Raw genomic sequence first — 13,002 nt, 5'->3', positions numbered from 1 at the left:
GAAATGATGTGATCACTATTTTAGGTTATCAGCAAATAAATACATTGGAGTGTGAATATCAGTCATATTTAACTTATTGTAGTCATGCTGCTGGTAAAGGGGGTATGAAAATAAAGGACTTACACACTCAAAAATGGAATCAAATACTGTATGATTTAGAGATTATATTCTTGGGGTTCTCACCTGTGGCTAGATGCTGCATACATAGAAGAGGTAATATTAGCATAAATTAAGTACAGAAAATTAAAGCTCAGAACTGTGGTTAAAGAGACTCTTGTTTCATCCATTCAGCAACTTAGCTTCATAAAAAAGTCCTTGGGTTTTGCCAGTTTAAAACAAAATCTAGTGAATGCCTTACTTAAAAGTTGTACAGTATTAAAGATGCAGGTGTGTTTAACAATTTTAAAGCTGAGAGAAAGCCCAAGTTTAATTTATCTTTTCCTTTGTTAATCTGTTTTTTCCCTGGCACAAGCCAGGTGACTGCTCAGAGGAATGCAAGAGGCAGAAGAAAGAAATACTGTGGTATTTAAGTCAGAATATGGAAAGCAGAGTGAGGTGATAAATCCAGCACATGTAACTGACAGAGAGTCCAATTCAAAAAATACATACTTCATAGCTAAAAGACTGTAGGCAGTCAGGGATAATAAAAATGCAGAGAGCTCAGACAGTTATATATCTTCGGGATAGACTTAATAAAACAATGTATCAGCTATTTTCTTAAGACAATTTGATTCTGATGAGAAAAAAAGAACCTCAAGGGTACGTAAAAGTGAAGACTTCTGTTATCTGTCTTGTCTACTTCATGTGGGATCCTGGTGCTCTGTATTAAGGGAAAAAATGGAAATATGCTGAAAGAAAAGGTAATAAAGAAATTAAAAATTTTAATCCATGTTTAATGATTAGAAAAGATGACACCCTTCCATGTCTTTGTTGTAAGCACTTTGTTTCCAATTGATCCCTGAGATTATTCAGCTAAAATGTCCATCCCAAGGGAAACATTTTGTTGAAGTTATTAAACTAGAGGTTAGAACAAGGCAGTATTTTTGGTCTGGTGTGGGATCAGTGTAGAGGACCATTCAGCATGGCAAATGGAACCTTGAGGGCTTCAGCTGTTTCTTCCCAAAGCAAGTGGTTTAGACCTTTTTTCTGAATGTCTGCCTGCCTTTCTGCCTTTCTGCCAGCTCCAACAGAAAAGGCTCTGGTCCCTGTTTAGTACACTGATATCCATCTCTTTCCATGCTTACCTAAATATCTTGGACTTGAGTGGCTTCAGCCATGTCTACATTGAGTTTTAAAGACCCATTTTTCAGATCTGTTTTATGTCCTCCAAAGGATGAAAAAGTACCAAAGAGTGATCCTGTAGGTTTTATTCCTTATTTATGTAGATGCATAAATTGATTTTTTGGTATGTGTGTGTGTGTCCAGTAAACATCCATATGTACTACACAACAAAGGTGTTTTACACAGAGATGTGATCTTTATTTATAACTGTACAACTGCAGAGTCGTGTATTTTGAGATCATACATACCTCAGCAGCAATCTCTTACCTTCTCTCCCATAAACTTTGCCATTACTCTTTTTAAAAGGCCATTTTGCACATCTTACTGTGACTCAATGATATACATGATATTTTCTAAACACTATTCTCCAATTTGACAATAGAACCAGGAGTTAAATTATTACATGCTAAATATTAAGAAATTCATTTACGATGTCAGGTATTCTTTGAACGTTAACAATTTCACACTCAATTTGTGTGCTTTCCTTCATTTGGAAGTAAATAATCCTGAGAGTTCCCAGAAGCTGTCAGTTGGTTTTGCTTCTACAAGAAAAGTCACAAAGACTGCAGAGAATCCTGGAGAGGATCCATGAGATGGTTTGACTTTATAAACAGCATAGTAATTGTTTGTGGAAAGTAGCAAACTTATATTAATGGAACAATTAAAATGTCTAACATTACAGGATTTATGACACTAATAATAAGGGTGTTTTTCAATATATTGCCACCATCTTCTTAACCATTTAATAAAATGTTAGAGATGGCTTTGATATTCAGTGTGTTTAGATTAGATATCTAAGAATTGATTACCTAAACACTGAACTAGAATACAGGATACATCATACTTGGGAACTCAACTCCCTTTTCTTCCAGTCCATTTGATCATTTTATATTTATCATTTATTCCATCATGGAGAAAGCATTTTTATTTCAGTGAATTGGAAATTCTGATATTCTTTTTTAAAAATTAGATATGCTTTCTAGCATCAAAATAAAAGCAAAATTTTAATGACTGTTAGAATTTTGAGTTTCAAAATAATACTTAAATCATGTTGGTTCTTACAGTATTATGTAAAAAATTGGCTATGTTAAACATTTTTACATTGTCAGAATTTAAGGTATCACATTTTGAGTTAAGTCAGTGGGAGATCTATATCTGACTTGAGTAGAAATGGGATCAAATTTTAATTGCAAACATCTTTATATTAATGTTTATATTATAGAATTCAGAAGACAGATAAGGGGGCACAGTTTTCATTTGAAGTAGCTTAATGGTTACTATGATTCAGAAAGTTAAAGAGCAGAGGTAAAATGGAGGATGGTGTATAAAGGAAAGAGGGAAGGTTTGGTCAGAGAATTGGTAGTTTTAAGGAGTTCTTCATATTATGTTTGGTAGAGCAAGGACATAATTTAAATGGAGTGCATTCATAGATGTAGCATGCACTTCAGCAGTGAAAGCTGTAGAATATGGTAAAAGAACATTTGTGTGAGTTAATTCATGTGCTCCCTTTTGCATATGCCATTTTAGTTGTACATCCATATTTATGTATATACAGAAAAGGTCATTAGAACCTACTCAGTCCAATTAACACATTGCAAATGGATTTTGCATTCTAATTAAAAATAAACAAAAAATGTGCTAATAAATCCTGTCATAATTCTGTCTTCCACTTAAATGGAAAGCAAATCTAATTTAAAGTTACTGTAAGTCTTCAACTGCTAATTTCATGCTAAATAATTATTTTAAACATTTCTGGTTGATGTAAATATAATTCTTCCTGAGAGAAGAAGTACTCAGATACAATCTGGAAACAATAAATACAGGATAGAAATAATGGCAGGGAAAATAAAGACAAAAGAGTACTTTTTTTCTTCCTTCCCCCACCTTTTTAAAAATGTATGGGCTGTTACACTTTCTTAAGTGGAATCATCAAATGTTGGGCTTCAGGGACAGTCATCAACAACCCTTCTTCACACCAGTTTTTACTGTAGTAAATTCTCCAAAAGAAGGAATAATGGACTGCATGCTTATTTCATATTTAACATTTGGACCATTGTGGAAGAGATGCATTTTTCACAGGATATTATATTTAAACAGTGAAAAGACCTGGCTGAGATTTCAGCACTCCATTCCGCCACCACCACTAATTTATTCAGAGTTTAACCAGGTAGCATACAAGGTGATAATTATTAGTGGCCACAATAATCATTGAGCTTTGGGAAAATAATGGAATAGATGAAAAAGATAAAGCCATAGGCAGAGAAGCAAAATTAGTTTGAATTTGAATGTTGCTTTATGGTGAGCTTAGTTGAGGAGAAGAGCTCATTTCCTAAATTACAATTCTCTGCTATGAATTCAGCTGATAGAGGACAGTCACCTGTAGGTAGTCACGGAAGAAAAAAAAGGTTTGTTTTAAAATTTTGTTTATTTATTTTATTCTGCAATAAGTAGCTTAAGTAGAGTTTGTCATTGCTTCTGTTGAATATTTCTTTATGCATTATTCCATCTCCCAGCTGACAGTATATAGAGAGTTTTAAGAAATGGTGTGACATGGGTTAGATGGAGGAGTTACCTTCCAGTGACCAGCCTTCATCAGACAAGCACCCAGGCGGCAGCAGGATGTCAGGGACAGCTCTTGAATCTGAAGGCTCATGTGGCAGAGCAGCAGAAAGCCAGCAGCCATAATAGCAGGCATCCTGTAACACATAGGTATTGCTAAGGCTTTACATATTGATGGGTCCTTTTAAGAAAGAGGTTAAAGCGACAGTTTTCCGAAGAGAAACCCTACAAATCTTTTATTAATTTTATTCTTGTGATTGCGTTAAAATGTCTGTTCATGTATTTTTTTAATGAAGTTTTCTGTTATAAATATCCACTGCTTTAAGTGTTTAAATATTCCTCAGAAATCTTTCTAGTTAGCTACTGGCAATTCCAAATTAAGAATAACAAGGCTCCAGTAAAAAAAAAAAAAAATGCAATGAAAGAGATATTTGAAGTGGATGACTGTTCATCTTTTTTTCTCTTAATATTCTGCTCAATATTGATTTTATTTTCTGCTGTTATTCTTTTCAGAGAGTGAATTTGTCCTTTGATTTTCCATTTTATGGACATTTTCTACGTGAAATTACTGTGGCAACTGGGGGTGAGTGGCTTTCTAACCATTTACTTTGAGTAAGATGAGAAGTGTTTCTTGCAGCTATTTAAAATACCTTTTTTCCCCTGCTTATGTATGTCAAGAGATAAACTGCAGCTTTTATTTAGGAAATTTTCCTGTCCACGAAAAGAAAATCACAAAATATCAATATGATGAGAAACCTCAAGCAGTTTAAGTTGAACTGTTTCAATCCTATCACATTGTAAGACTATACAGCACTAATCCTTTTCTGTATAGATATTGTTGGCCAGAACTGAGGGGTGTGTGTGTTTAGCAGTTGCACTGGAGGTGAGAGTGCTGGAGCCAGAACAAGGAGGGAGACAGGGTTTGCCTGCACAAGGGGAGAGGATTTCCTGCCCAAAGATGAGAAGTGCTGCCAGAAGCACAGCATGTGTCACCTGTAAGGCAAACCCATCACACTGCATTGTCTCGGTGTGGTACAGCCTCTGAAAATGTACCATGGCCTTCCTCTCCTCTTTCCACGAGAGGAGTGGGGTGAGCAGGGAGGTGGGACCAGCTCGAGCTCCCAGTCTGGCAGCTCTGGGCACCACTGGTGGCTCATGGTCAGGGCTCTGCCTGCCACTGCTGCTGGCACCTCTCTCCTCACTGGGAACAGCCATCTGCTCCTTCTGCTCCCCTCCCACTCCACCTCCTTGAAACACAACCGGATTCTAATGAGAAGGGGAAAAGGTGATGACAATAAATGAGAAAATGAAGAAGGAGTAATAGTAAAAAGATGAAAACAGGGAGACAAAAGGCAGGCATCATGGAGAGCACACCCAGAGGATCCTCTGGTCCTTGAACATGTCCAGCAAGTTCATGGACCCTGGCTGGTGATGTTCAGCCTAGAGATGTGACAGGTCAGGCAGGCAGAAATAGGAGCTGCCATCATCAAGAACAATTCTGCCCTGTCCCTGATCAAAGTTTCTCCTTCTCTTGCTGTGAGGGTCCAGGTGGACACGATCAGGGGATATCCATGTCCCTGAATGGGGAGGTTAAAGATTAGGGCAGAATTGCAGCCAGTGTCTCAGCAAGAGTGGGAGCTGGAACAGAGATTCCTGTCATGTTTCCCATCAGGATCTCCATTTTGCTCCCAAAGCAGAATACAAGTGATGGATAAAGGTGAATAAAGGCTGATATTAAAGGCTGATTTGCAGTAGAACGATAAAAAAGGATGCAGAATTATGAAGTTAATTCAGTATCAGTTTTCTCTTTCTCATCAGCAGTGACATTTTGATGCTGATTTTGATCAGATGAGCCAAGCACTACTGAATTTGAGATTTGCCTGATTTCCATTCTACTTTGCTGGTAGTTTCATTTTGGTTCTTGATCATCAATGTTCTGTATTTTTCATGGGAGGAGTTGCATTTGACGGGCTGCCAAAATCAAGCATGTGATCTATGTAGCACGAAAGGATGGGATGGATCCTGCAGAGCTAGAACAGCAGTGGGGGGACAGGGTTCATCCTCTAAATGTCCCCTTATTCTTACTGCTGTGCTTGGTTCCTTAAAATTTCACAAAGTTCACTCTTTCCGAGTAATTCTTTTTGTGTCATCATTCTGCTGAGCCTTCCCATTTAATGGAAGTCCTGAATTTTACTACTTTTAGCACTTCCACTAATTTGCAGCTCTGACCAGTTTTTCCATCAGATCCAAAAGACTTGGAAGAAAAATTAATCTCATGAGGTGAACTGTGTAGTTACAATTTTTGAGGTACAATTATTTTTCCTTTTGATACATTGTAACTGGGGAATTTAAGTGGTTTTGTCTTCTGTTTTCTTTAGGGAAAAAAAAGTCAGAATATAAAAATTACTGTGGCTCTGCAGGTTTCTTTTCTCTTGGCTGGTAATTATGCTTTTCTTTTTGCTCCATTTCAACTAAATAAAATATTATTGCTGTAAATAGATCTATTGATTATTGTCAAGATAAATAGGGTCCTTTTTATGTACACCATTGACATTAACACAGAGATATTTCTGTCTTTCATTGACATTTCAATGATTTTTGCACCTCAAAATTAAGCATGAAGAAGATCTAGCTAATAATAGATTTTAAAATGTTATCTTGATAAAGCTCAGTAAGTCATTCTGTCAGTCCAAGATAAGATGCCAGCTTTACTACAACTATAAGATTTCTAAACTCATCTACCAGGAAAAGAAAGGTTTATTTCTGTACTAACTCTCTAAAAGTGTTTTGATTCAGATATATTTGCAAATTTTGTTGCTAGGCTAAGCATCACATTTCACCACCAATGATTTATAATAACAAAAGATGAATACAAGTTCCACGTGCTTCATATACTCTGTGGTCTGCTATTTCTTAGTAATCAAGCTTTTACAATGGCATTGCTATTATTAGAGACCTGGAACACTTCCAGAGGTTATTCTGACATCAAAAGAATGACAAAGTCCCACATGACAGATGTCCACTTCCTGGAGAGCAGGATATATTAATTATGTTAGTGACAATACTACAAACTGGTTTTTACATCCAAATCATAAATTAAATAACCTCCTTAAAAGAGAAGTTGAGGACAATGGCACTTTAAATCTCTGTCACAATAAAAACATCTTCCCCAATGGTTTCTGCCATTCTTCATGGAGTGTGCACTGTGGCATAATAGGGTTCTCAAATTGCTTAGAATGATTTTCACTCAGTGTGGTTTAAAACTCAACTTTTTTTTTCTCTTTAGCTAATATTTATTTCCTCTTCTGAATAGTTTTGATGAGCTGATTGTGTTTAACTAAGAAAATGAAGAATGGAGAATGAAAATAGTTTGAGGGCTTTATTCAATGTTGTCTCAGTTTGTATTTGAAAGGCTATATATTATTATAGGAATTATATATTATAATTGAAATATTATTAACATAATTAGTAGTTGGTTCTTTGCTATACAGACATTTCTCTGCCTACTATCCTATAGATAGTTCTCAAACAAGAAGCTGAATTTTGTTTTTTGTGAAGCTTTCTAAAGTCTGTGGCCTAGAGGCCAAAAATGCAGTTATTTTTGTAGAAAAACACTTGTGAGACAGCAAGTCATGTTGTGCATGCCAGGAGCTGAGTATGTGAAGTCTGTTTGTTGCCAGTCTCTGACTCCCCTCTCAGAGCTCAGTGGAGCTGGGAAAACGCTCTCTTGTGCTGCATCTCTCCATGCAGTACCATAACCCTCCTCACAGGAGTCCTTGAAGCTCTGTGGCCCCACATCCTACCCAACATGCTGCAAACTTCATTGCTGGCTGTGTTAATTTTCCACCTTCGTGGTACTAAGCCCCTCTAGTTTATTCTCTCTGGGTTGTTATATTTTTCGTTTTTTGGTTTTTTTGGGGTTTTTTTGGTTTTTTTGGTTGGTTTGTTTTGTTTATCAGTCTCTAATTTTTAGTGCAATTTTATGTCAGATGTTAGAACTTGTTTAGGGTAATTTTTTTTTGCAATGGCATTTTTCATTGACATTAAATTTCTCTGTGGTTTTGCAGGGAGCAGGAAAGGCCTTGCTGTGCAAGCACTGCCCAGCATTAATGAAACATAACAATAACAGTAGAAATTGAAGTGAGTAGTTGGTTACATTTTTAGATTTATAATGCTGAATATTGAGACGTTTTATCAGCTAGCATGAAGAAGACTCCAGAAACATCCACCTACCCTGTGTAATAGCAAATTGCTGAAGTTGAAGCAAGCAGCTGAATTTTTAAATATTGTATTAAATTCTGGTGAGATAATATTTGGTGAATCATCTTTCACTAGAGGAGTATTCCAGATGGAGGAATTGTTCTAAATAATTCTTATGGTGAGGATGCTGCCTGAGCATTTCTACCACTGTCAATTAAAGGAGTACCAAACAAAGAAATAAAAAGCCATCCTAGCAGTAAATCCCAGTGTAATCAAATTAAAGTGGATAATTTTCTAAAACAGAATTCAAGAACTCTTTGTATGATTATTACTTCCTAAGGTCAGATCTCATGCTTAAAAATACTTCTGTTTATGGAAGAAAGATTTTTGTGCATCCAAGATTTACACAGCTTTTCATCAAAACTACAACTGTCCTAGGCTCTATTGACACAAGATAAGAACACAAGCATTGAAAATACTGAACTAACTTTTCTGCTGAAACCTGGTGTTATTGGATGTTGTGTTGAGGAGCAGCTGTGAGGTACCTGAGCATGGTTCCTAAACCCTGACTAGTCAGGACAACTGATTCAAAGTAATCTTTCATTCTCGTGAGGAATCATACTTATTTCAGTGTCAAATTCTTTTTAAGTGTACATATGGTTTGTGGGAAAGTAGCAGAGGCAAAATATCTCTGGTTAGCAAGCTAGCTGGTTAGCTGCTTAAAATCTGAAGTTTTATACAGAGATAACACTTTAAATTTCCTTTTGGACATTGAATGTGTATATATCATTATGGAATTTTGTTCAATTTTACTGTTTTCAGTGTAGCAGGAGGGATATGAAAAATAAGTACCAAAGTGTGGAGAATTCTGATACAATTTCCATCACATTTTGCAGTACTTTCAAGGAAAAGGGGTCAGTGATAGAGTAGGCTGTGGGGAAGGAAAAAAGACTGATGTTGCACTGTCTCAGGCCTATCTTTCTGTGTTGGCACACACAGCAATACCTCTGAGCAGGAGGGAAATCTGTCCACCTGGCTGGTGCTGCTATGAAAAGAGAAGGGACCACGGGGTCAGCACCTGAGCTTGTTAAGGGTGAGGATGGTTGTGCATTTGCAGCCTGCAGAAAGTCTATGCTAATGAATTCTTTTCCCTGCATCTCATGCATTTATTTTCTTAAACTTCCAAACCAGTGGATAGGTAGAGTGAAATTTACCTGCTCTTTGAATTATCAGTGTCCTGAGTGGAGCGTTTTGCTGGTGTCTGTCTGAAGTTTTCTGGCTGTTCCTGCTCTTCTGAGCCTTTTGGCACAGGTGCCAGCAGGAGATGTGTTCATCACTTAATGAAGAGCTCTTTGACAACGCAAATTGCCCTATGGGCAACATCTGTTAAATGGCAGAGGTGATACAAAGCAGAGTGAAATATAATGTTTCCAGCCAAAATCAGTGCCTCAGATGAGCTTGTGTCTGTTACAGGGATTACACTTGTCATCAGCACTGGGCAGCTCACTCTGAAGGGACCGTGGAGGTCTGGCTGTTGACTAACTCATACAATTGCTTCATTTACCTCCTCTTTTTCTGATGTTTTATATTGCCCTGCAGTTGTAACAAAAACTTTTCTCCCTATAAAGCTTCCTTTGTCTGTCATTCCTGTGTCAAGTGTCCTGGGAATGCCGGTCCTTGTCTTTGTAAAGGACTAACCCCTCCCTGGAAACTGTGCTTTGCCTACCTGTTCTTGGTGAACCCTTACAGCCCTTTCTGTTCCCACACTTATGCTTTATCTTGGCAAATTGGATCAGAAGCACTTGGGGCAAAGAGAATGATAAGCTTTAGGGGGAAAAAACCACATTCCGTATGCCTTGACATTGGCCTGATCATCACATATTAAAGCATTTGCTAACTTCGTGATGATTATGGGCAGTAGTGGTACTGAAGTTATAACAGCTTAAAATGACCATATTTGTGTTTTCTGTAAGACTGTGTTTCGTAGAATAACAGATAACTAGCCAAAGCATTTAACCACAAGTAATGCCAAATAACCATTAAATAAAATTAAATAATTTTGGAGAAAATAATAGTAAATTAAATTACTTAATGTAAAGGCAAAGAGCCTTCAGGGTAGCTGAAAACAGCTCCACTGAACACTGGGAATTGTTAGGTATAGACTATGTCTAAAATGGATCCATAATTTTTTGTAGTATAATTTTTTATTAAGCATTTATCTTATGCTTAGCCTTTACAGCAGCTTTCAAAGTCTCAATAATATTATGCTATTACATCATAGTGAAGATTTTTAATACTTGACAATTCTTAATTTCTCCAGCTACTACAAAATATAATGTTTCTTTGGTTTGGTGCATGCTTATAAGCCAAAAAAAAAAAAAAAAAAAAAGCTTCAATACATTTGGTCATGGGGAAACTTTTAGGGCACCTGGCCTGCTGGAACTGGATGGGCTCCATCTCTGTTAAGGGTAGAAGGATTTTAGCTCATGAACTGGCAGAACTCGTTGAGAGGGCTTTAAACTAATTTTTAATGGGGAAGGGGATGCATCTGGGCTGTTTGGAAGCAGGCCCAAGGGTGGTAAGCCTGAGTTAGGGGTGAAATTATTAGTGCAGCTGAGGTGCCTGCACAGCAATGCATGCAGCTTGGGTAACAAACAGGAAGAGCTGGAGGCCATGGTGCAGCAGCAAAGCTGTGGTGTAGTCACCATCACAGGAATGTGGTGGGATGACTCACACAGCTGGAGCACTGCACTGGATGGCTACAGGAGACAGGAAAGGGAGAAGAGGTGGAGGGGTGGTCCTTTATATTAGGGAGGCTTTAGACATCATAGGTATTGAAATTAATAACAATGAAGTTTAATGCCTCTGGGTAAGAATTAAGGGGAAGGCCAGCAAGGCTGACATCCTACTTGGGAGTCTGTTGTCTTCCACCCAGCCAGGAAGAAGAGGTGGACAACTTATTCTATAAGCAGCTGGAGAATGCTTTAGGATCACCAGCCTTGTTCTTGTAGGTAGCTTTAAACTACCAGATATCTGCTGGGAACTTGATACAGCAGAAATGAGGCAGTCCAGGAAGTTTTTAAGAGTGTGTGGAGGACAAGTTTTTGTCACAGCTAGTGAATGAGCCCACCAGGGGAGAGATGATGTTAGACCTGCTGTTTGCAAATAGAGAGGGGCTGGCAGGAGTGATGCCTTGAGAGGTTTCCTAGAGTGGAGGCTAGACAGTGTTAAAGGAATAAAGTAGGTATTTATTAAAAAGGCCTTCAAAGGATTCACCTTGGGCAGTACAAGAGCCTGGCCGAGGCTACATCCAAGATGAACACCCGGTCACGAGTTGTCACACTTTTATAAGTTTTGGTTCATTTATATTTGGGTTAATTGTCCAATATAGCTTCAGGCTATGAAGTCCCATCCTCCCAGTCTGCTCTCCTCAATTTACTGTTGTTATACCTTTTAGGCCTGAAGTTGCAATGGTGTGCTTGGTTCTCAGGCCGGAAAAAGATTATTTTGAGTAACTAAACTGTGAAGAGAACTTGGTAACACTCTATATGAAGCTCAGAGTTATATACTAATTCAGCACAGAATCTGGAAAACATGACAGCTAAAACTTAAGGCATCAGGAGATGTGGTGTTTGGAGGAGACTTGGAGCATAGTGATCATGAAATTATAGACATCTCGATATTTGGTGAAATCAGGAGGACATCAATAAGACTTACACTGGATTTCCAGAGGGAAGACTTTGGCCTATTTAGGAGACTCACTCAGAGAATTCCTTGGGAAGTAGCCCTTATAAACAAAGGAGTCCAGGAAAGATGGGTGTGTTTCAAAACAGAGATCTTGAGATCACAGGAACAGACTGTCCCTGTGTGCCGAAAGACGAGCCAACAAGGTAAGCAACCAGCCTGGATGGGCAACGAGGTTTTAAAGGAACTTAGGAGTAAAAAGAGTATCTATCATCTTTGAAAGGAGGGTCAAGTCTCTCAGGAAGTATTTAAGAGAGTTGCTAGGGCATGTATGAAAAAAATTAGGGAGGCCAAAGGTCAGTTTGAACTTAATTTGGCAACTTTTTTAAAGGATAACAAAAAAATGTTTTTACTGATATATTAATGACAAAAGGAAGGGTAAGACCTTTGTTCTCTACTACATGCAGGTGGGAGCTTAGTAACTGCAGGTGAGAAGGTAGAAGTGCTTAACACCTTCTTTCCCTCAGTCCTTAGTGGGAAGATGACTTATCCTCAGGATAACTGCACTCCTGCGTTGGTAGATGGTGTCAAGAAGCAGAATGTCCTAATTTGCAACTTGTAATATTTTAGAAAACGAGACTTCTTGCCCTTCTATTTTGCTTCAGACTTAGCCATTTTTTGGGCCACTGGCAGTATGTCCAAAGCAATTATAGCAAGTGACAGTACATTTGATTTCCAGCTGCATTAGTAAGTCTGGAATTTCTGGTTGTTGTGCTATAAGCAGCTTGTTGTTATCAAAAAGAAAAGTTTGGAAGCTTACACAGGATTAATTAAAATCAATGAAGGATTTAAATGTGAACACTGAAATTATTGCTGGAGAAATATAATTAACAAAGTAAATTGGATTCTAAAATGGCCCCAGATCAGCCCACAGAGACCCAGTACGAGCCCTCACTGATGAGGAAGCCAGAAATATTTTGTCAGAGCTAAAAGAAGGCAGCAACAGAAAACCATCCTACTGCAATCATGCTACTGATGGCACAGGCTCACATTTAGAGGCTATTTAGTTTCTTAGTTTTACATGTCACCAGCAGCATTATTAAAAATGTAAATATAATTCCTCTTTCTTACTGCTGAGTTTCTGCATTGTTGGATCCAAAGCCACAAACCACCCATCATTTCCTGTCTGTATCTCTAACTGTTGAATAGTATGAAAAGCACATGAATGAATCTATGTAAGGTTTCTATCTTCATTGCTTCAGATAAAGTATCCTAATT

At 37.8% G+C, this 13,002-nt stretch overlaps 1 protein-coding gene across 1 annotated transcript in view; it reads left to right on the top strand.

The window, feature by feature from the left end:
* PLXDC2 (plexin domain containing 2) overlaps window positions 1-13,002 on the top strand; it is a 249,047-nt gene that overhangs the window by 136,475 nt on the left and 99,570 nt on the right. Inside the window, exon 4 of the mRNA XM_088160730.1 lies at window positions 4,354-4,423. Coding sequence (XP_088016856.1) covers window positions 4,354-4,423 — 70 coding nt within the window. The remainder of the gene's footprint in view (window positions 1-4,353; window positions 4,424-13,002) is intronic.

The sequence above is a fragment of the Sturnus vulgaris genome, chromosome 1, assembly GCF_052056855.1.
Source record: "Sturnus vulgaris isolate bStuVul1 chromosome 1, bStuVul1.hap1, whole genome shotgun sequence".
In the NCBI taxonomy this organism is placed as follows: Eukaryota; Metazoa; Chordata; class Aves; order Passeriformes; family Sturnidae; genus Sturnus; species Sturnus vulgaris.
The sequence above is the reverse complement of the archived record's forward strand: the minus strand, read 5'-3'. Positions and strand labels throughout refer to the sequence as shown.